The sequence below is a fragment of the Protomyctophum parallelum genome, assembly GCF_964188405.1.
Source record: "Protomyctophum parallelum genome assembly, chromosome: 21".
Taxonomy (NCBI): Eukaryota; Metazoa; Chordata; class Actinopteri; order Myctophiformes; family Myctophidae; genus Protomyctophum; species Protomyctophum parallelum.
The window spans coordinates 696,004-722,455 of NC_139713.1; the positions used below are offsets into that span (position 1 = coordinate 696,004).

The window sequence follows — 26,452 nt, forward strand, 5'->3', positions numbered from 1 at the left end:
CAGACCCCCTATGGTCCACAAAGACCCCCTATGGTCCACACAGACTCCCTATTGTCCACAAAGACCCCCTATGGTCCACACAGACCCCCTATGGTCCACACAGACCCCCTATGGTCCACACAGACCCCCTATGGTCCACACAGACCCCCTATGGTCCACACAGACCTCCTATGGTCCACAAAGACCCCCTATGGTCCACACAGACCTCCTATGGTCCACACAGACCCCCTATGGTCCACAAAGACCCCCTATGGTCCACACAGACCCCCTATGGTCCACACAGACCCCCTATGGTCCACACAGACCTCCTATGGTCCACAAAGACCCCCTGTGGTCCACACAGACCCCCTATGGTCCACACAGACCCCCTATGGTCCACACAGACCTCCTAGACCTCCTATGGTCCACACAGACCCCCTATGGTCCACACAGACCCCCTATGGTCCACACAGACCCCCTATGGTCCACACAGATACCAGATTTGTGTGTAATAAATAATACAATAATAAAAATAAAATAATGTTGTTAAATAGCAGATCTCCAAGCTCACAGCAGATCTCCAAGCTCACAGCAGATCTCCAAGCTCACAGCACATCTGCTATTTTCAAATAGCTGAGATTTGAATTAATCGTTTTGTCGATGAATTTTATGATGAATTCCTGTTCTGCTCTGTATATAGAAGTGTCTATTTGTACGTCTCTAAATGTTTTGATGAATTGAACAAGGTTGACCCTGTTGTAAACAAGTGTAATGCTTAATTGGGTCGTCCACTCACTGTTAACAGTCTTTGTATTGAGTTTGTGCTTTAAATGTACTGTAATTCTGCAAACTGTTAATACATATTTCAATCAATAGAGTGGCTTCTTTTCGGCTTGTTTTCACAGACCAATTAGCTTATTTCTGTCGCAAAATCTGGCAACACTGTCTGCTACTAGGCTGCAGGCTGACAACAACAACAAACACAAACAAACGGAGGGCAGGTTGTTGTAACTGTATCTGTTACTGTATGCTAACTGTATCATTATGGATAGCAGGCTATTACTAGATAGATAGATAGATAGATAGATAGATAGATAGATAGATAGATAGATAGATAGATAGATAGATAGATAGATAGATAGATAGATAGATAGATAGATAGATAGATAGATAGATAGATAGACAGACAGACAGACAGGTTGTCACTGTATGCTAACTGTATCATTATGGATAACAGGTTATGGACACTAGTGATGAGTCTTATTGTTATTATTATATTATAATATTATATAATATATAATATTATTATATAATACATTATGATTATCAGTGCGTTATGGACAGGAGCTATCTAACAGGAACACAGTTAGGAACATGCTAGGGTCATGCAGAGCTAGGATCATGCTAGGATCGCAGGAGCATGCTAGGATCACAGGAGCATGCTAGGATCATAGGATCATGCTAAGATCATCATGTAAGTTAGGATCATGCTAGGGTGATGCTAGGATCATGCTAGGGTGATATAAGATCATGTCTAAGTTAGGGTCATGCTAGGGTGATGCTAGGGTGATTTAGGATCATGTCTAAGTTAGGGTCATGCTAGGGTGATGCTAGGACCATGTTTAAGAATGTTTTCAGCTCAGGGTTCCTTGTGAGAACAGCGCATGTTGTCCTGACATGGGCCATCACCTTGATACTCTTCCTGCATGACACCGGTGAGTACATGCCAGCTCTTTAACCACAGACATTTAAACCTTTAGAGCTTCTGAAGTGGTCAAACAGATCAATCAGATTGAGGGGGTTCAACAACCGGTGTTCACTCTCCATTCCGACATGCTGCCACTCCGACATTGACTTCTAATTGTCGGAATGGTGGTATGCTCCATATTTGTAAACATCCCACCATTCCGACAGAAAAAAGTCCCACGATTCCGACAGGGACCCGCGGCAGAAAAAGTCACATGTCAGGTCTTGGTCAGTATCATGTCAGTGTCATGGTCAGTGTCATGGTCAGTATCGTGTCAGTGTCATGGTCAGTATCATGTCAGTGTCATGGTCAGTATAATGTCAGTGTCATGGTCAGTGTCATGGTCAGTATCATGTCAGTGTCATGGTCAGTGTCATGGTCAGTATCATGTCAGTGTCATGGTCAGTGTCATGGTCAGTATCATGTCAGTGTCATGGTCAGTGTCATTTCAGTATCATGGTCAGTATCATGTCAGTATCATGGTCAGTATCATGTCAGTGTCATGGTCAGTGTCATGGTCAGTATCATGTCAGTGTCATGGTCAGTATCATGTCAGTATCATGGTCAGTATCATGTCAGTGTCATGGTCAGTATCATGTCAGTGTCATGGTCAGTGTCATGTCAGTATCATGGTCAATATGACTAAAATAAAATGTAATAAAAACTCATAATGTAATTATCAGCTCATATATTATAAAGACATTATTGCATTATGAAGTTTTATTACAGTATGAGTCGCCTATGTGGAGGTTCTTAATGTAACACATTATTACATTATAGAAAAATCTATTAAGTTATGTGCTCGTCTTTTAATTACATTATGAGCTGATTATTACATTATAAGTTGCTACACACCCCTTAAAAAATTGCCTTGAAAATACATTTAAGATTTGTGGACTGTCGGAATGGTGGGACTAAAATGTGTCGGAATGGGGGGATGGCTCAAAGGAGGGTTTAAATTAATTTTGCTCCTATAGTATGCCACTAAAATGTGGAATGCCCTACCAACAACTTAGGGCCGATTCATACTCCTATTTTAGAGCCGAATAAAAGTCGGTTCGGCTCTGTAGAGCCTACAATTTGACGTCATTTGAGGTTCGGGGGGGCGGGCACCGTCCTAAAGTCGGCTCTTCGGTGCTACTGAAAATTTCTGACGAGCCGAAATCATTTCGGCACTGCAGCGCCGAAACAGCGGTAAAATAGGAGTATGAATCGGCCCTTATGATCGATAACAGAGCTGGCTCGGCAGCAGGCCAGCGGACAGTGCCGTCGCTACCTATGCGCGCAATACGCACTGGGCGTAGGGCAATACGCCGAGGGGGGGGGGCAACAATACGCACTGGACGTAGGGCAATACGCCGAGGGGGGGGGCAACAATACGCACTGGGCGTAGGGCAATACGCCGAGGGGGGGGGCAACAATACGCACTGGGCGTAGGCAATACGCCGAGGGGGGGGGGCAACAATACGCACTGCGCGTAGGGCAATACGCCGAGGGGGGGGGGCAACAATACGCACTGGGCGTAGGGCAATACGCCGAGGGGGGGGGCAACAATACGCACTGGGCGTAGGGCAATACGCCGAGGGGGGGGGGCAACAATACGCACTGGGCGTAGGGCAATACGCCGAGGGGGGGGGGCAACAATACGCACTGGGCGTAGGGCAATACGCCGAGGGGGGGGGCAACAATACGCACTGTGCGTAGGCAATACGCCGAGGGGGGGGGGGGCAACAATACGCACTGGGCGTAGGCAATACGCCGAGGGGGGGGGGGGGCAACAATACGCACTGCGTGTAGGCAATACGCCGAGGGGGGGGGCAACAATACACACTGGGCGTAGGGCAATACGCCGAGGGGGGGGGCAACAATACGCACTGCGCGTAGGCAATACGCCGAGGGGGGCAACAATACGCACTGTGCGTAGGCAATACGCCGAGGGGGGGCGCAACAATACGCACTGCGCGTAAGGCAATACGCCGAGGGGGGGCAACAATACGCACTGCGTAGGGCAATACGCCGAGGGGGGGGGGGGGCAACAATACGCACTGTGCGTAGGGCAATACGCCGAGGGGGGGCAACAAGATGTGCCAAAAAGTGCCAAGCCGACCCTCAAAATAACAATTTTCTCCGCGGCTCCACCGCCTAATAACGAGCGGCCGTGTGTGCGTCCTCGCAAACAGCAAAAATAGCCGACCTGCATGAGGAATAGCAGCGCTCTTGTCGGGAGGGGCGGCACCACAAATATCCTACGTAGGGCAACCAAATGGTCAACTACGCCCTGCCAGCGGACATCTGTTTTAGATAATGAGACACCTTTGGAACCCCTGGTGTCTTTTAGATATTGAGACACCTGTTGGAACCCCTGGTGTCTTTTACATAATGAGTGAATGTGTGTCTTATCGTTAACAGAGCTAGCGAGGCAGCAGGCCAGCGGACACCTGTTGGAACCCGTGGTGTTTGTAACGTTGGTGCTGGTGTCGGTGCTCCTCTACATGGCCGTCTCTCTCATGGACCCTGGCTTCATCCTGTCGGATGACAACGACCTGCAGGTCATTGATTTTGCCTTTCAAAATAAGATGTCTCCGTTAACTCGTTTTATTTTTCACCCAAAAAACACTGTCTGGGAACAGAAAGCAGAGAAACAGGACAATGTTTATTTACACAAACCCTCAAAGCTGGACATGGAAGAGGAGGATAGCGCCCCTCAAAAAGTATAGCATTTCTTTAAAAAAAAATACGCATTTTAATCACACCCCTGTTTTTCACTGTGGAACATTTCTCACTGGACGAGTTTCAGGTGGAACAGTTCACTCTGGGTGTGACAGAGGAGGCTAACATGCTAAATGCTAACACTGTGTTGCAGTGAGGAGGCTAACGTGCTAAATGCTAACACTGTTTAACAGTTCACTCTGGGTGTGACAGAGGAGGCTAACATGCTAAATGCTAACACTGTGTTGCAGTGAGGAGGTTAACATGCTAAATGCTAACACTGTGTTGCAGTGAGGAGGCTAACATGCTAAATGCTAACACTGTTTAACAGTTCACTCTGGGTGTGACAGACGAAGAACAGGACATGATTATTCCCAGTGGAACCAAATCACTGCGTCAGCGTCGCTGTGGACACTGCCTCCTACAGGTAGGATTAGTTTTATACAGTGGTGGAAAAAAAACTCAATTGTTTGACTTAACCGATTACATGCCACCATCTTGTGGCTAAACTCGGTACTGTTGCCAGAATCCGGCCGAAAACTACAACACTTTGACAGCTGTGAACTATTTTGTTGAAACGGAAGTAGTTGTGAGATGAGTCATAGCTTCAGCCGTCTTCTCTCAATGGTTGAAACTTCGTAATAAAATGTAATTGAATTGAATGTAACCTAATGAATGGATTGTGTGTTTGTGTGCATGTGCGTATGTGTGTGTGTGTGTGTGTGTGTGTGTGTGTGTGTGTGTGTGTGTTTGTGTGTGTGTGTGTGTGAACGCGCCCACAGCAGCCCATGCGCTCCAAGCACTGCCAGACGTGTCAGCACTGCGTTCGACGCTACGACCACCACTGTCCCTGGATCGAGAACTGTGTGGGCGAGAAGAACCACCGCTGGTTCCTGCTCTACCTCGCTGTCCAGCTGCTGGTGCTGCTGTGGGCCCTGGGCATGGCGGGGTGAGTCTGTTAGCATAGTTAGCATAGTGCTGGTGCTGCTGTGGGCCCTAAGCATGGCGGGTGAGTCTGTTAGCATAGTTAGCATAGTGCTGGTGCTGCTGTGGGCCCTAAGCATGGCGGGTGAGTCTGTTAGCATAGTTAGCATAGTGCTGGTGCTGCTGTGGGCCCAGAGCATGGCGGTGTGAGTCTGTTAGCATAGTTAGCATAGTGCTGGTCCTGCTTTGGGCCTTGGGCATGGTGGCGTGAATCTGTTAGCATAGTTAGCATAGTTCACATAAGTCTCAGAACCAAAAATTGTGAATTTAATTCATAATTTCTGAGGGGCGCTAGCCCACACGTTTGCTTTAAGTAGACCCCCCCCCCACCTTATATATTTCTTCCCGTCCGGCAGGTCAGGCCTGAGGAGCCCCGCCCCCTGGCAGCGCTCATGGCTGGCCGCCAACGGCCTCCTCCTGGCCGTGTCCGTGCTGGTCGCTCTGCTGGCGCTGACGGTGGCGGCGCTGCTCTGCTCTCACCTGTACCTGGTGACCCTGAACGCCACCACCTGGGAGTTCATGTCCCGCCAGCGCATCTCCTACCTGAAGCACTGCGGCCACGACGCCAACCCGTTCGACCGCGGGGCCGCCCAGAACCTCTGGGGCTTCTGCTGCCTGTGGGGGGAGGTGGCCTGGGAGAGGGTCTACTTCGGGGAGGAGGGGGAGTACCCCGTGTAGACCCTGATATAGGGGTGGCCGGATGTCCCCCTTATTTACGTGGGACAGTACCCTCATTTCCAAGACTTTTCAGGCGTCCCACAGATTGAGACCCTCCCTGTCCCACATTGTGACTGACAGGCATCAGGGTTCAAATTGAGACCCTGTCCCACATTGTGACTGACTCGAGTTACGTGGATTACAGACGGGACTTAGACTTAGACCATGAATCCCCTAGCATTCATGTTATGTTTAGACTATGAATCCCCTAGCATTCATGTTATGTTTAGACTACTAATCCCCTAGCATTCATGTTATGTTTGGATTATGAATCCCCTAGCATTCATGTTATGTTTGGACTATGAATCCCCTAGCATTCATGTTATGTTTAGACTACTAATCCCCTAGCATTCATGTTATGTTTGGACTATGAATCCCCTAGCATTCATGTTATGTTTGGACTATGAATCCCCTAGCATTCATGTTATGTTTAGACTATGAATCCGCTAGCATTCATGTCATGTTTAGACTATGAATCCCCTAGCATTCATGTTATCTTTAGACTCATATGTTATGTTTAGACTCATATGTTATGTTTAGACTCATATGTTATGTTTAGACTCATATGTACTGTATGTATGCACCAGTGCTGTTTACATTCTTGGATTCTTTAGTTCCGTCTGTGTTGTACTTTGATCGTGTTTTGTTTGTTATTTATTGTACGTTTTGTAGAAGAAATTCAACATTCAGTCACAATCCTGGTTGAGAAACCAGACCTTAATTCTCCAAATGTGTGTTAAGATGTTTGCACACAGTGTTTTGAGTGGTGCAACCACTCCCTTACGGAGCCATTATGTGTGGGTGGCTGCCTGGCTGGCTGGGTGCCTTGCTGGCTGGGTGCCTGGCTGGGTGGGTGGGTGCCTGGCTGGCTGGGTGCCTGGCTGGGTGGGTGGGTGCCTGGCTGGCTGGCTGGGTGCCTGGCAGGGTGGGTGGGTGCCTGGCTGGGTGGGTGGGTGCCTGGCTGGGTGGGTGGGTGCCTGGCTGGGTGGGTGGGTGCCTGGCTGGGTGCCTTGCTGGCTGGGTGCCTGGCTGGGTGGGTGGGTGCCTGGCTCGGTGGGTGGGTGCTGGCTGGGTGGGTGGGTGCCTGGCTCGGTGGGTGGCCTGGTGGGTGCCTGGCTGGGTGTCTGGCTGGGTATGAGAACGAAAATAGCATGGTTGTTTTTCACCAACTGCGGGTGCGCAACCTAACACACACACACACACACACACACACACACACACACACACACACACACACACACACACACACACACACACACACACACACACACACACACACACACACACACATATTAACTGTATAATGATTCTGGGTGTGCCAGTACAGTACAGTGACAGTACAGTAGAGGGACCCCCACACGGTAACTCAACCGTTTCGGACGTGGGGCGGCTCGCCGGAATCGGCCCGGTCCCCTGGGCACATTCCTGTGGGTCTGGAACTTCCGCAGACCCCCCGGGGCCACACGGAATTGCACTACTCACTTCACACGGGTGTGATTTTTATTTGTTGTTTTGTTTTTGGAGAGTTTGTTCTACAAGTTTTTATCTGTGCACGACATATTTGTCAGGGTCCAATCAGATCAAAGATATTTATATTTATATATTTAAAAAAAGAGTGAGAACATGTTTGTATCGTCAGCAATATGTTAGCCTGTGTCATTTTTAAAACTGTTGTGATTGTTTTTAGATTAGTGTTGAGTATTGTTTTATGACTTCTATACTCATATAGAGCTATGTGTGTCCCTGGGTCTGTCCGAGCACGAAAATAGCGTTCACCACCAAGTGTCACTGTTGCACAGCCTAACACACAGACACACACAGGCCAGGGAGGAGGGCCTGTACTGTACTGTACTGTACTGTACTGTACTGTACTGTACTGTACTGTACTGTACTGTACTGTACTGTACTGTACTGTACTGTACTGTACTGTACTACTCACTTCAGACAGGTCTGATTTTTTTAGATTAGAGTATTTTTCTCTTTTCCGACAGCGAGAGCAATAAATGTGGTATGTTTACTTCCTTTTCAATGACAGTGGTATGTCATTTCCTGTTCCTGTGATATGTTTATACTTCCTGTTCAATGACAGTGGTAATTTCCTGTTCCTGTGTAGAACAAAAAGAGGTTATTCAACGTCCTGTCGAATAAACTAATAATAATTCGAATACTTATATTATAATTGTAACTAAATGAGTTATGCAACGTGTTTGTACAGAAAACCTTTCATATTCAGTCTGCCATTAATAAATATGTTTAACCCATTCAGGACGGGAACCCCTTTTGGTCTTTTAAAGCATTATGTTATACTTTAGCTGTTCCTTCACCAAGAGAAAAGTAGCCCTTTCCTCTATTCCAGGGCTATCAACTGAAGATGGCTCAGATAGGGGACACTCAGCTAGGGGACACTAGGGGTCCAGGGGACACTCTGCAGTTGGAGGTACAGCATTGTGTAAACATAAAGTATATACAGTTGGAGGCACAGCATTGTGTAAACATAAAGTATATACAGTTGGAGGTACAGCATTGTGTAAACATAAAGTATATACAGTTGGAGGAGGTACAGCATTGTGTAAACATAAAGTATATACAGTTGGAGGAGGTACAGCATTGTGTAAACATAAAGTATATACAGTTGGAGGTACAGCATTGTGTAAACATAAAGTATATACAGTTGGAGGTACAGCATTGTGTAAACAAAGTATATACAGTTGGAGGTACAGCATTGTGTAAATAGAGCTGTGTCACATTGCATCGTTATGTTATAACAGGATATAAAGATTTTTGGAAACAAATAGCATTTTTTGCTGTCACACTTACATATATGAGCAGTATCTATTTTCCCCAAGACTAATTAAATAGTATATAAAAAAAAATCAGATTCATCCTCTGCCTCCACCCACTGGTCAAACCCTGCTACACACACACACACACACACACACACACACACACAGTACAATCCATGTATCCATTTGTAACTCACATGGACCCGTGAGGGTTGATTTGGTTACATTTAAATTATTTATACACTAAACAATATACAAAACACATCTCTAAAGAAAACGCAATATAAATAAAGTAATGTAGGCCTACTGTAATGTAAACAGATTAAACAGTGACCAATAAATGTGATTTATTTATGTTAAAGATGTCGCACTGTGGTTGGCTGGGCTCGTCAGAGCGGCAGCTCAAACAGCCAATAGCAACGTTGAGCTCGCCAGTCACGTGAACACAGTCAAACCAATCACAACCCTGGGTGGGCGGAGTTTCGAGCTACACAAGCACACGCTATTCGCTACAGTTGCCATGTCAGTTTATTATAAGCGACTTTTGGGCTGTTTTTTTCCTCCAATGTTGCTTAAGGCCCTTTAGGAGGGCCATTCAAGCCTCAAGCGGAGCCTGCGGCACCACCATGGGCCAGGTGGAGCCTGCGGAACCGTTGCGTCTCGAGAATCCACCATTCCTGAATGCAGTGCCTGGTGCTGGGACTCTGGGTCCTGGGCCTGGTGAGAGCAGGAGTGGACCTGGTGAGACGTAGGAGGGGCCCGGACAGGAGTCAACCCACAGAGCCTAGTCCTTCCACACGCCAGGCCTCCCAGTAGGCGGAGCATACATTGGTCTGACATATCATTGGTTCGAAGGAGCATTGGTCCGACTCGGGATAGGGTTGGGGGTTAGGTTTAGGTGTGCTGCCCCGTGCTCGTGGTTATGGTTAGGGTGAGGGTTTGGGGTAGAGTAGTTCCGGAGTAGTTCCAACGGATTGTGTGGCCCTGGTTTCTCCCTAATGGGACTGATCGAGGGTAGCTACTGGGACGTAAGTCGGGACCAGGGGGGCAGTGAAGCCAATAGTGTCTGAAGCCAGTAGGAAATCCTGACTTCCTGAAAGTTCATATAATGGCCTGTTGTGGCGCTGTCATTGGGCCCAAAAAAAACCATAGCTCCATAGAGGTCCATGTATTTGGGCCCAACTTCACCTAGACTGTATTACCTTAATAAACATGGTCATGAATACTTTCTGCTTCCAGTCACTAGTTTAAAATCTCATTTCTCATGTCATAATATTCTTTTTGGAAAATTATGGTCCCATTTATTTAAAAAATGTCTTTTACAGTCTATGGTCGGGACTTGATCACCCCGGCTGGGTCATCTAGAGTGAGGGGTATGATGTTTGCGAGACCCGAAACCCCGATGACGTTGGGATAGATCACTGAGGATACGTCCCAGGTGATGACGTTGGGATAGATCACTGAGGATACGTCCCAGGTGATGACGTTGGGATACATCACTGAGGATACGTCCCAGGTGATGACCTTGGGATAGATCACTGAGGATACGTCCCAGGTGATGACCTTGGGATAGATCACTGAGGATACGTCCCAGGTGATGACCTTGGGATACATCACTGAGGATACGTCCCAGGTGATGACGTTGGGATAGATCACTGAGGATACGTCCCAGGTGATGACGTTGGGATAGATCACTGAGGATACGTCCCAGGTGATGACCTTGGGATACATCACTGAGGATACGTCCCAGGTGATGACCTTGGGATACATCACTGAGGATACGTTTTTCTTTGTTTTAAAAATGTTTTTTTTTAGGCTAAATGTAGCCAAGGGTTCATTTTCAAGACAAGGACCCCCAAAATAATTAGTCTATGGCTCTGCATTCTAAAAAAATCGATCAATCAATCAATGTTGTTAAAATGTTTTTTCTTTTTTTAAATGTATAGCCTATTTTGAAACAGCCTATGAATTAATTCTAGATTTAAATAAATTGCTCATTTGTGGAGGAGTTGCTTTACTCTTTCGAGCTAGTTTTTTTTTAATATAAATTGAGGAATGTGTACAAATACAATAAGTAACAATGGGTCAAATAACAACATCACAAATTGTATAATGAGCTCAAAACAAAGCTGCCAGATTAGCTCTCCAGTGTTCCAACATGACACACATTGCAGAAATGCACAGAAATCTATCATGGCTTACTGTTGAGAATAGATTACATTAACGTATTCTTACGTTTTTCAGAAATGTATTAATGGACAAAAAAACCACAGTAGGCCTATTTCTTTGAACAGGTAGCACATGTAAGAGACGAACATAACCATATGACTAGACAAGCCAGTTCGGGTGTTTTGGTGGCACCTAAACCAAGAACAAATATTCTTAAATCTTCTATTATCTATAGAGCAGTAATAGGTTGGAATGCACTACCAAAGTGTATAACCAATACAAATACAAAATTCATCTTTAAAATCAAGTTAAAAGAACACCTTATGTAAACCATAGGCCTACTGCAGTAACCCTGGGAAAATAATAATTCAAATGTATGTGTTGAAAGCGATTTTTTGCTATGTTTTTCTTTGTTTTTTATTTCTCCTATGTTTTTTATTTCTTATTATTTATTTTTTATTTTTTTTAGTTTTATTTTGAGTATTAGTTAGTATTTGTAAACAATTGTAAGTATTGCCTTTGTAACTTAAATGTTAAATTTTGTCTGTGTCGGACCCCAGGAAGACTAGCTTTTGTCAAGGCAAAAGCTAATGGGGATCCTTATAAACAATAAACAATAAACAATAAACGACACGCTTGCTTGTTTCTGACACAACAACCAACCAACCTGGCGACCCCTGGGTGTTAGGAAGGAAGAAGAAGAGAAGCCGATTCTGGAACCGCCATTACGTTGTTGTTGTTGCGCACATTACGACCAACGTAAAGGGAATACTACTTTCTGCTTTTGGCGTAACAATACGCACAATTATCTCTCACCCCCTCAGTCCCTCCTCCTCCTTAACTCAATCTAAAGATTAATTAATGTCTTTACAAACGTAATTAGGGAACAATAATAATAGTAAAGAATGGCGTCGCTGGCTAAGAAGAGGAAGATGAACTTCTCTGAACGTGAGGTGAGGAGATAGTATGGCTAATGCAGTGGTTCCCAAAGTAGGGTTCGGGGGACCCCCAGGGGTCCATGAGGGAGTTCCAGGGGGTCCCCAGCTAAATGATAGTTTGGAACTAAATGGACCCTTAGGGGTCTGTAACTCTGAGAGTGTACGTTCCATTTGTATCACTCTCAGAGTTAAATTAACATTGATTTAGTCATAGTCTTATATTTTTTATTTAGTTTTAGTCACCTAGTCGACTTAAATATACAGTTGATTTAGTCGACTTAAATGTGTTTTGACAGTGCCTTGATATCGTTGTAATGGCAGATTTTGGTTGCATGCTGAATATAGCAGATCTACAAGCTCACAAAGCATCGGGAGCTTATAGATCTGCTAATTTGAGCCTGCAACCTACCATAAAACTGGATCTCTTGTCCACTAGTCCCTCCCTAACATTTTAGTCTAGTTTTTATCTGTCGAACAATTGTCAGTAGGCCTATATTTAGCCATAGTTTTAGTCAACATTCGTTTTTATTTTTGTTTTTATTTCCATTTAGTCAGTGAAAAAGACGGACATTTTTCGTCAACACTGTAACCTTACGTTAAGTTGGCTTGTTGTGATTAAGGATCTGAGTGTGTTTGTTTTATGTTGAACTTCAGAACGTTGAAATGTGTTTAATTTCCTTTTTAAGGCTTCGTAACAAACTGCACTCCAGGGCAGATATGATACATGACTACTGTACTCCAGGGCAGATATGATACATGACTACTGTACTCCAGGGCAGATATGATACATTACTACTGTACTCCAAGGCAGATATGATACATTACTACTGTACCTTAGGACAGATATGATACATTACTACTGTACTCCAAGGCAGATATGATACATTACTACTGTACCTTAGGACAGATATGATACATTACTACTGTACTCCAGGGCAGATATGATACATGACTACTGTACTCCAGGGCAGATATGATACATTACTACTGTACTCCAAGGCAGATATGATACATTACTACTGTACCTTAGGACAGATATGATACATTACTACTGTACTCCAAGGCAGATATGATACATTACTACTGTACCTTAGGACAGATATGATACATTACTACTGTACCTTAGGACAGATATGATACATTACTACTGTACTCCAGGACAGATATGATACATGACTACTGTACTCCAGGGCAGATATGATACATTACTACTGTACTCCAGGGCAGATATGATACATTACTACTGTACTCCAGGACAGATATGATACATTACTACTGTACCTTAGGACAGATATGATACATTACTACTGTACTCCAGGACAGATATGATACATTACTACTGTACTCCAGGGCAGATATGATACATGACTACTGTACTCCAGGACAGATATGATACATTACTACTGTACTCCAGGACAGATATGATACATTACTACTGTACCTTAGGACAGATATGATACATTACTACTGTACTCCAGGACAGATATGATACATTACTACTGTACCTTAGGACAGATATGATACATGTCTACTGTACCTTAGGACAGATATGATACAATACTACTGTACTCCAGGGCAGATATTATACATGACTACTGTACTCCAGGACAGATATGATACATTACTACTGTACCTTAGGACAGATATGATACATTACTACTGTACTCCAGGACAGATATGATACATTACTACTGTACCTTAGGACAGATATGATACATTACTACTGTACCTTAGGACAGATATGATACATTACTACTGTACTCCAGGGCAGATATGATACATGACTACTGTACTCCAGGGCAGATATGATACATTACTACTGTACCTTAGGGCAGATATGATACATTACTACTGTACCTTAGGGCAGATATGATACATTACTACTGTACCTTAGGACAGATATGATACATTACTACTGTACTCCAGGGCAGATATGATACATTACTACTGTACTCCAGGGCAGATATGATACATTACTACTGTACCTTAGGGCAGATATGATACATTACTACTGTACCTTAGGACAGATATGATACATTACTACTGTACCTTAGGGCAGATATGATACATTACTACTGTACCTTAGGACAGATATGATACATTACTACTGTACCTTAGGGCAGATATGATACATTACTACTGTACTCCAGGGCAGATATGATACATTACTACTGTACTCCAGGACAGATATGATACATTACTACTGTACCTTAGGACAGATATGATACATTACTACTGTACCTTAGGACAGATATGATACATGACTACTGTACTCCAGGGCAGATATGATACATTACTACTGTACTCCAGGGCAGATATGATACATTACTACTGTACCTTAGGACAGATATGATACATTACTACTGTACCTTAGGGCAGATATGATACATTACTACTGTACTCCAGGGCAGATATGATACATTACTACTGTACTCCAGGACAGATATGATACATTACTACTGTACCTTAGGACAGATATGATACATTACTACTGTACCTTAGGACAGATATGATACATGACTACTGTACTCCAGGGCAGATATGATACATTACTACTGTACTCCAGGGCAGATATGATACATTACTACTGTACCTTAGGACAGATATGATACATTACTACTGTACTCCAGGGCAGATATGATACATTACTACTGTACCTTAGGACAGATATGATACATGACTACTGTACCTTAGGACAGATATGATACATTACTACTGTACTCCAGGGCAGATATGATACATGTCTACTGTACTCCAGGGCAGATATGATACATGTCTACTGTACTCCAGGGCAGATATGATACATGTCTACTGTACTCCAGGGCAGATATGATACATTACTACTGTACTCCAGGGCAGATATGATACATTACTACTGTACCTTAGGGCAGATATGACACATTACTACTGTACTCCAGGGCAGATATGATACATTACTACTGTACCTTAGGGCAGATATGATACATTACTACTGTACTCCAGGACAGATATGATACATTACTACTGTACTCCAGGGCAGATATGATACATTACTACTGTACCTTAGGACAGATATGATACATTACTACTGTACTCCAGGGCAGATATGATACATTACTACTGTACTCCAGGGCAGATATGATACATTACTACTGTACTCCAGGACAGATATGATACATTACTACTGTACTCCAGGGCAGATATGATACATGACTACTGTACTCCAGGGCAGATATGATACATTACTACTGTACTCCAGGACAGATATGATACATTACTACTGTACTCCAGGGCAGATATGATACATGACTACTGTACTCCAGGGCAGATATGATACATTACTACTGTACTCCAGGGCAGATATGATACATTACTACTGTACTCCAGGGCAGATATGATACATTACTACTGTACCTTAGGACAGATATGATACATTACTACTGTACCTTAGGACAGATATGATACATTACTACTGTACCTTAGGGCAGATATGATACATGTCTACTGTACTCCAGGGCAGATATGATACATTACTACTGTACTCCAGGACAGATATGATACATTACTACTGTACTCCAGGGCAGATATGATACATGACTACTGTACTCCAGGGCAGATATGATACATTACTACTGTACTCCAGGGCAGATATGATACATTACTACTGTACTCCAGGGCAGATATGATACATTACTACTGTACCTTAGGACAGATATGATACATTACTACTGTACCTTAGGACAGATATGATACATTACTACTGTACTCCAGGGCAGATATGATACATTACTACTGTACTCCAGGGCAGATATGATACATTACTACTGTACTCCAGGGCAGATATGATACATTACTACTGTACCTTAGGACAGATATGATACATTACTACTGTACCTTAGGACAGATATGATACATGACTACTGTACCTTAGGACAGATATGATACATTACTACTGTACTCCAGGGCAGATATGATACATTACTACTGTACTCCAGGGCAGACATGATACATGACTACTGTACTACAGGGCAGATATGATACATGTCTACTGTACCTTAGGGCAGATATGATACATGACTACTGTACTCCAGGACAGATATGATACATTACTACTGTACTCCAGGGCAGATATGATACATTACTACTGTACCTTAGGACAGATATGATACATTACTACTGTACTCCAGGGCAGATATGATACATGTCTACTGTACCTTAGGGCAGATATGATACATGACTACTGTACTCCAGGGCAGATATGATACATTACTACTGTACTCCAGGGCAGATATGATACATTACTACTGTACCTTAGGACAGATATGATACATTACTACTGTACTCCAGGGCAGATATGATACATGTCTACTGTACCTTAGGGCAGATATGATACATTACTACTGTACTCCAGGGCAGATATGATACATTACTACTGTACCTTAGGACAGATATGATACATGACTACTGTACTCCAGGACAGATATGATACATTACTACTGTACCTTAGGGCAGATATGATACATTACTACTGTACCTTAGGGCAGATATGATACATTACTACTGTACCTTAGGGCAGATATGATACATTACTACTGTACTCCAGGGCAGATATGATACATTACTACTGTACTCCAGGGCAGATATGATACATTACTACTGTACTCCAGGGCAGATATGATACATTACTACTGTACCTTAGGACAGATATGATACATTACTACTGTACCTTAGGACAGACATGATACATGACTACTGTACTCCAGGGCAGATATGATACATTACTACTGTACCTTAGGGCAGATATGATACATTACTACTGTACTCCAGGACAGATATGATACATTACTACTGTACTCCAGGGCAGATATGATACATTACTACTGTACCTTAGGACAGATATGATACATTACTACTGTACCTTAGGACAGATATGATACATTACTACTGTACCTTAGGACAGATATGATACATTACTACTGTACCTTAGGACAGATATGATACATTACTACTGTACCTTAGGACAGATATGATACATTACTACTGTACCTTAGGACAGATATGATACATTACTACTGTACTCCAGGACAGATATGATACATTACTACTGTACTCCAGGGCAGATATGATACATTACTACTGTACCTTAGGACAGATATGATACATTACTACTGTACTCCAGGGCAGATATGATACATGACTACTGTACTCCAGGACAGATATGATACATTACTACTGTACTCCAGGACAGATATGATACATTACTACTGTACTCCAGGACAGATATGATACATTACTACTGTACTCCAGGACAGATATGATACATGACTACTGTACCTTAGGACAGATATGATACATTACTACTGTACCTTAGGACAGATATGATACATTACTACTGTACTCCAGGGCAGATATGATACATTACTACTGTACCTTAGGACAGATATGATACATTACTACTGTACTCCAGGGCAGATATGATACATGACTACTGTACTCCAGGGCAGATATGATACATTACTACTGTACCTTAGGACAGATATGATACATTACTACTGTACCTTAGGACAGATATGATACATTACTACTGTACCTTAGGACAGATATGATACATTACTACTGTACTCCAGGGCAGATATGATACATTACTACTGTACCTTAGGACAGATATGATACATTACTACTGTACTCCAGGGCAGATATGATACATTACTACTGTACCTTAGGACAGATATGATACATTACTACTGTACTCCAGGGCAGATATGATACATTACTACTGTACTCCAGGGCAGATATGATACATTACTACTGTACTCCAGGGCAGATATTATACATGACTACTGTACCTTAGGGCAGATATGATACATTACTACTGTACTCCAGGACAGATATGATACATTACTACTGTACTCCAGGGCAGATATGATACATTACTACTGTACCTTAGGGCAGATATGATACATTACTACTGTACCTTAGGACAGATATGATACATTACTACTGTACTCCAGGGCAGATATGATACATTACTACTGTACCTTAGGGCAGATATGATACATTACTACTGTACTCCAGGACAGATATGATACATTACTACTGTACTCCAGGGCAGATATGATACATTACTACTGTACTCCAGGGCAGATATGATACATTACTACTGTACTCCAGGGCAGATATGATACATTACTACTGTACTCCAGGGCAGATATTATACATGACTACTGTACCTTAGGGCAGATATGATACATTACTACTGTACTCCAGGACAGATATGATACATTACTACTGTACTCCAGGGCAGATATTATACATGACTACTGTACTCAGATATGATACATTACTACTGTACTCCAGGACAGATATGATACATGACTACTGTACCTTAGGGCAGATATGATACATTACTACTGTACCTTAGGACAGATATGATACATTACTACTGTACTCCAGGGCAGATATGATACATTACTACTGTACCTTAGGACAGATATGATACATTACTACTGTACTCCAGGGCAGATATGATACATGACTACTGTACTCCAGGGCAGATATGATACATTACTACTGTACCTTAGGACAGATATGATACATTACTACTGTACCTTAGGACAGATATGATACATTACTACTGTACCTTAGGACAGATATGATACATTACTACTGTACTCCAGGGCAGATATGATACATTACTACTGTACCTTAGGACAGATATGATACATTACTACTGTACCTTAGGACAGATATGATACATTACTACTGTACCTTAGGACAGATATGATACATTACTACTGTACCTTAGGACAGATATGATACATTACTACTGTACTCCAGGGCAGATATGATACATTACTACTGTACTCCAGGGCAGATATGATACATTACTACTGTACCTTAGGACAGATATGATACATTACTACTGTACCTTAGGGCAGATATGATACATTACTACTGTACCTTAGGACAGATATGATTCATTACTACTGTACTCCAGGGCAGATATGATACATTACTACTGTACTCCAGGGCAGATATGATACATTACTACTGTACTCCAGGGCAGATATGATACATTACTACTGTACCTTAGGGCAGATATGATACATTACTACTGTACCTTAGGGCAGATATGATACATTACTACTGTACCTTAGGGCAGATATGATACATTACTACTGTACCTTAGGACAGATATGATACATGTCTACTGTACTCCAGGGCAGATATGATACATTACTACTGTACTCCAGGGCAGATATGATACATTACTACTGTACCTTAGGACAGATATGATACATTACTACTGTACTCCAGGGCAGATATGATACATTACTACTGTACCTTAGGGCAGATATGATACATTACTACTGTACCTTAGGACAGATATGATACATTACTACTGTACCTTAGGACAGATATGATACATGACTACTGTACCTTAGGACAGATATGATACATTACTACTGTACCTTAGGACAGATATGATACATTACTACTGTACCTTAGGACAGATATGATACATTACTACTGTACCTTAGGACAGATATGATACATTACTACTGTACCTTAGGACAGATATGATACATTACTACTGTACCTTAGGACAGATATGATACATTACTACTGTACTCCAGGGCAGATATGATACATTACTACTGTACCTTAGGGCAGATATGATACATTACTACTGTACTCCAGGGCAGATATGATACATTACTACTGTACCTTAGGGCAGATATGATACATTACTACTGTACCTTAGGGCAGATATGATACATTACTACTGTACTCCAGGGCAGATATGATACATTACTACTGTACCTTAGGGCAGATATGATACATTACTACTGTACTCCAGGGCAGATATGATACATTACTACTGTACCTTAGGGCAGATACGATACATTACTACTGTACTCCAGGGCAGATATGATACATTACTACTGTACTCCAGGGCAGATATGATACATTACTACTGTACTCCAGGGCAGATATGATACATTACTACTGTACTCCAGGGCAGATATTATACATGACTACTGTACCTTAGGACAGATATTATACATTACTACTGTACCTTAGGGCAGATATGATACATTACTACTGTACCTTAGGACAGATATGATACATTACTACTGTACCTTAGGACAGATATGATACATTACTACTGTACCTTAGGACAGATATGATACATTACTACTGTACTCCAGGGCAGATATGATACATTACTACTGTACTCCAGGGCAGATATGATACATTACTACTGTACTCCAGGGCAGATATGATACATTACTACTGTACTCCAGGGCAGATATGATACATTACTACTGTACTCCAGGGCAGATATGATACATTACTACTGTACCTTAGGGCAGATATGATACATTACTACTGTACTCCAGGGCAGATATGATACATTACTACTGTACTCCAGGGCAGATATGATACATTACTACTGTACCTTAGGACAGATATTATACATTACTACTGTACCTTAGGGCAGATATGATACATTACTACTGTACTCCAGGGCAGATATGATACATTACTACTGTACTCCAGGGCAGATATGATACATTACTACTGTACTCCAGGGCAGATATGATACATTACTACTGTACTCCAGGGCAGATATTATACATGACTACTGTACCTTAGGACAGATATGATACATTACTACTGTACTCCAGGGCAGATATGATACATTACTACTGTACCTTAGGACAGATATTATACATTACTACTGTACCTTAGGGCAGATATGATACATTACTACTGTACCTTAGGACAGATATGATACATTACTACTGTACCTTAGGGCAGATATGATACATTACTACTGTACCTTAGGGCAGATATGATACATTACTACTGTACTCCAGGGCAGATATGATACATTACTACTGTACTCCAGGGCAGATATGATACATTACTACTGTACTCCAGGGCAGATATGATACATTACTACTGTACCTTAGGACAGATATTATACATTACTACTGTACCTTAGGGCAGATATGATACATTACTACTGTACTCCAGGGCAGATATGATACATTACTACTGTACTCCAGGGCAGATATGATACATTACTACTGTACTCCAGGGCAGATATGATACATTACTACTGTACTCCAGGGCAGATATGATACATTACTACTGTACTCCAGGGCAGATATGATACATTACTACTGTACCTTAGGACAGATATTATACATTACTACTGTACCTTAGGGCAGATATGATACATTACTACTGTACCTTAGGACAGATATGATACATTACTACTGTACCTTAGGACAGATATGATACATTACTACTGTACCTTAGGACAGATATGATACATTACTACTGTACCTTAGGGCAGATATGATACATTACTACTGTACTCCAGGGCAGATATGATACATTACTACTGTACTCCAGGGCAGATATGATACATTACTACTGTACCTTAGGACAGATATGATACATTACTACTGTACCTTAGGACAGATATGATACATTACTACTGTACTCCAGGGCAGATATGATACATTACTACTGTACCTTAGGACAGATATGATACATTACTACTGTACTCCAGGGCAGATATGATACATTACTACTGTACCTTAGGACAGATATGATACATTACTACTGTACTCCAGGGCAGATATGATACATTACTACTGTACTCCAGGACAGATATGATACATTACTACTGTACCTTAGGACAGATATGATACATTACTACTGTACCTTAGGACAGATATGATACATTACTACTGTACCTTAGGACAGATATGATACATTACTACTGTACCTTAGGACAGATATGATACATTACTACTGTACTCCAGGGCAGATATGATACATTACTACTGTACTCCAGGACAGATATGATACATTACTACTGTACCTTAGGACAGATATGATACATGACTACTGTACTCCAGGGCAGATATGATACATTACTACTGTACTCCAGGGCAGATATGATACATTACTACTGTACCTTAGGACAGATATGATACATTACTACTGTACTCCAGGGCAGATATGATACATTACTACTGTACCTTAGGACAGATATGATACATGACTACTGTACCTTAGGACAGATATGATACATTACTACTGTACTCCAGGGCAGATATGATACATGTCTACTGTACTCCAGGGCAGATATGATACATGTCTACTGTACTCCAGGGCAGATATGATACATGTCTACTGTACTCCAGGGCAGATATGATACATTACTACTGTACTCCAGGGCAGATATGATACATTACTACTGTACCTTAGGGCAGATATGACACATTACTACTGTACTCCAGGGCAGATATGATACATTACTACTGTACCTTAGGGCAGATATGATACATTACTACTGTACTCCAGGACAGATATGATACATTACTACTGTACTCCAGGGCAGATATGATACATTACTACTGTACCTTAGGACAGATATGATACATTACTACTGTACTCCAGGGCAGATATGATACATTACTACTGTACTCCAGGGCAGATATGATACATTACTACTGTACTCCAGGACAGATATGATACATTACTACTGTACTCCAGGGCAGATATGATACATGACTACTGTACTCCAGGGCAGATATGATACATTACTACTGTACTCCAGGACAGATATGATACATTACTACTGTACTCCAGGGCAGATATGATACATGACTACTGTACTCCAGGGCAGATATGATACATTACTACTGTACTCCAGGGCAGATATGATACATTACTACTGTACTCCAGGGCAGATATGATACATTACTACTGTACCTTAGGACAGATATGATACATTACTACTGTACCTTAGGACAGATATGATACATTACTACTGTACCTTAGGGCAGATATGATACATGTCTACTGTACTCCAGGGCAGATATGATACATTACTACTGTACTCCAGGACAGATATGATACATTACTACTGTACTCCAGGGCAGATATGATACATGACTACTGTACTCCAGGGCAGATATGATACATTACTACTGTACTCCAGGGCAGATATGATACATTACTACTGTACTCCAGGGCAGATATGATACATTACTACTGTACCTTAGGACAGATATGATACATTACTACTGTACCTTAGGACAGATATGATACATTACTACTGTACTCCAGGACAGATATGATACATGACTACTGTACCTTAGGACAGATATGATACATTACTACTGTACTCCAGGGCAGATATGATACATTACTACTGTACTCCAGGGCAGATATGATACATTACTACTGTACTCCAGGGCAGATATGATACATTACTACTGTACCTTAGGACAGATATGATACATTACTACTGTACCTTAGGACAGATATGATACATGACTACTGTACCTTAGGACAGATATGATACATTACTACTGTACTCCAGGGCAGATATGATACATTACTACTGTACTCCAGGGCAGACATGATACATGACTACTGTACTACAGGGCAGATATGATACATGTCTACTGTACCTTAGGGCAGATATGATACATGACTACTGTACTCCAGGACAGATATGATACATTACTACTGTACTCCAGGGCAGATATGATACATTACTACTGTACCTTAGGACAGATATGATACATTACTACTGTACTCCAGGGCAGATATGATACATGTCTACTGTACCTTAGGGCAGATATGATACATGACTACTGTACTCCAGGGCAGATATGATACATTACTACTGTACTCCAGGGCAGATATGATACATTACTACTGTACCTTAGGACAGATATGATACATTACTACTGTACTCCAGGGCAGATATGATACATGTCTACTGTACCTTAGGGCAGATATGATACATTACTACTGTACTCCAGGGCAGATATGATACATTACTACTGTACCTTAGGACAGATATGATACATGACTACTGTACTCCAGGACAGATATGATACATTACTACTGTACCTTAGGGCAGATATGATACATTACTACTGTACCTTAGGGCAGATATGATACATTACTACTGTACTCCAGGGCAGATATGATACATTAATACTGTACTCCAGGGCAGATATGATACATTACTACTGTACTCCAGGGCAGATATGATACATTACTACTGTACCTTAGGACAGATATGATACATTACTACTGTACCTTAGGACAGACATGATACATGACTACTGTACTCCAGGGCAGATATGATACATTACTACTGTACTCCAGGACAGATATGATACATTACTACTGTACTCCAGGGCAGATATGATACATTACTACTGTACCTTAGGACAGATATGATACATTACTACTGTACCTTAGGACAGATATGATACATTACTACTGTACCTTAGGACAGATATGATACATTACTACTGTACCTTAGGACAGATATGATACATTACTACTGTACTCCAGGACAGATATGATACATTACTACTGTACTCCAGGGCAGATATGATACATTACTACTGTACCTTAGGACAGATATGATACATTACTACTGTACCTTAGGACAGATATGATACATTACTACTGTACCTTAGGACAGATATGATACATTACTACTGTACCTTAGGACAGATATGATACATTACTACTGTACCTTAGGACAGATATGATACATTACTACTGTACTCCAGGACAGATATGATACATTACTACTGTACTCCAGGGCAGATATGATACATTACTACTGTACCTTAGGACAGATATGATACATTACTACTGTACTCCAGGGCAGATATGATACATGACTACTGTACTCCAGGACAGATATGATACATTACTACTGTACTCCAGGACAGATATGATACATTACTACTGTACTCCAGGACAGATATGATACATTACTACTGTACTCCAGGACAGATATGATACATGACTACTGTACCTTAGGACAGATATGATACATTACTACTGTACCTTAGGACAGATATGATACATTACTACTGTACTCCAGGGCAGATATGATACATTACTACTGTACCTTAGGACAGATATGATACATTACTACTGTACTCCAGGGCAGATATGATACATGACTACTGTACTCCAGGGCAGATATGATACATTACTACTGTACCTTAGGACAGATATGATACATTACTACTGTACCTTAGGACAGATATGATACATTACTACTGTACCTTAGGACAGATATGATACATTACTACTGTACTCCAGGGCAGATATGATACATTACTACTGTACCTTAGGACAGATATGATACATTACTACTGTACTCCAGGGCAGATATGATACATTACTACTGTACCTTAGGACAGATATGATACATGTCTACTGTACTCCAGGGCAGATATGATACATTACTACTGTACTCCAGGGCAGATATGATACATTACTACTGTACCTTAGGACAGATATGATACATTACTACTGTACTCCAGGGCAGATATGATACATTACTACTGTACTCCAGGGCAGATATGATACATTACTACTGTACTCCAGGGCAGATATTATACATGACTACTGTACCTTAGGGCAGATATGATACATTACTACTGTACTCCAGGGCAGATATGATACATTACTACTGTACCTTAGGACAGATATGATACATTACTACTGTACTCCAGGGCAGATATGATACATTACTACTGTACTCCAGGGCAGATATGATACATTACTACTGTACCTTAGGACAGATATGATACATTACTACTGTACCTTAGGGCAGATATGATACATTACTACTGTACTCCAGGGCAGATATTATACATTACTACTGTACTCCAGGACAGATATGATACATTACTACTGTACTCCAGGGCAGATATGATACATTACTACTGTACTCTAGGGCAGATATTATACATTACTACTGTACCTTAGGACAGATATGATACATTACTACTGTACTCCAGGGCAGATATGATACATGACTACTGTACTCCAGGGCAGATATGATACATGACTACTGTACTCCAGGGCAGATATGATACATTACTACTGTACTCCAGGGCAGATATGATACATTACTACTGTACCTTAGGGCAGATATGATACATTACTACTGTACTCCAGGGCAGATATGATACATGACTACTGTACTCCAGGGCAGATATGATACATTACTACTGTACCTTAGGACAGATATGATACATTACTACTGTACCTTAGGGCAGATATGATACATTACTACTGTACCTTAGGACAGATATGATACATAACTACTGTACCTTAGGGCAGATATGATACATTACTACTGTACCTTAGGACAGATATGATACATTACTACTGTACTCCAGGGCAGATATGATACATTACTACTGTACTCCAGGGCAGATATGATACATTACTACTGTACTCCAGGGCAGATATGATACATTACTACTGTACCTTAGGGCAGATATGATACATTACTACTGTACCTTAGGGCAGATATGATACATTACTACTGTACCTTAGGACAGATATGATACATTACTACTGTA

The 26,452-nt window shown here is 41.7% G+C and overlaps 2 protein-coding genes across 3 annotated transcripts in view; both read left to right on the forward strand.

Moving 5' to 3' along the window:
* The first annotated feature begins 1,272 nt into the window (after positions 1–1,272).
* On the forward strand, positions 1,273–6,950 carry zdhhc12b (zDHHC palmitoyltransferase 12b). Of its 2 annotated transcripts, XM_083793620.1 has the most exons (6): positions 1,273–1,361; positions 1,446–1,694; positions 4,136–4,275; positions 4,767–4,862; positions 5,218–5,384; positions 5,776–6,950. In XM_083793620.1, the coding sequence occupies exons 2-6, from the start codon at positions 1,598–1,600 to the stop codon at positions 6,095–6,097; spliced, it is 822 nt and encodes a 273-aa protein (XP_083649746.1). In that variant the 5' UTR covers positions 1,273–1,361; positions 1,446–1,597; the 3' UTR covers positions 6,098–6,950. The 2 variants fall into 2 exon arrangements, with proteins under 2 accessions (XP_083649746.1, XP_083649745.1); XM_083793619.1 differs by having other exon boundaries at positions 1,317–1,694.
* A 4,914-nt stretch (positions 6,951–11,864) lies between these two features.
* Positions 11,865–26,452, forward strand: part of naif1 (nuclear apoptosis inducing factor 1) — a 31,532-nt gene continuing 16,944 nt past the window's right edge. Inside the window, exon 1 of the mRNA XM_083793690.1 lies at positions 11,865–12,041. Within this exon, the coding sequence (XP_083649816.1) occupies positions 11,994–12,041 (48 nt within the window). The 5' untranslated portion in view covers positions 11,865–11,993. The remainder of the gene's footprint in view (positions 12,042–26,452) is intronic.

What these genes read in the sequence shown, in the direction of transcription:
- zdhhc12b (XM_083793620.1), top strand. Translation starts at nt 1,598, where the DNA reads ATGTTTAAGAATGTTTTCAGCTCAGGGTTCCTTGTGAGAACAGCGCAT. An exon ending in ACTCTTCCTGCATGACACCG is followed by an intron (nt 1,695 to 4,135) that starts GTGAGTACATGC and finishes TATCGTTAACAG; the next exon opens with AGCTAGCGAGGCAGCAGGCC. An exon ending in GTGGACACTGCCTCCTACAG is followed by an intron (nt 4,863 to 5,217) that starts GTAGGATTAGTT and finishes ACGCGCCCACAG; the next exon opens with CAGCCCATGCGCTCCAAGCA.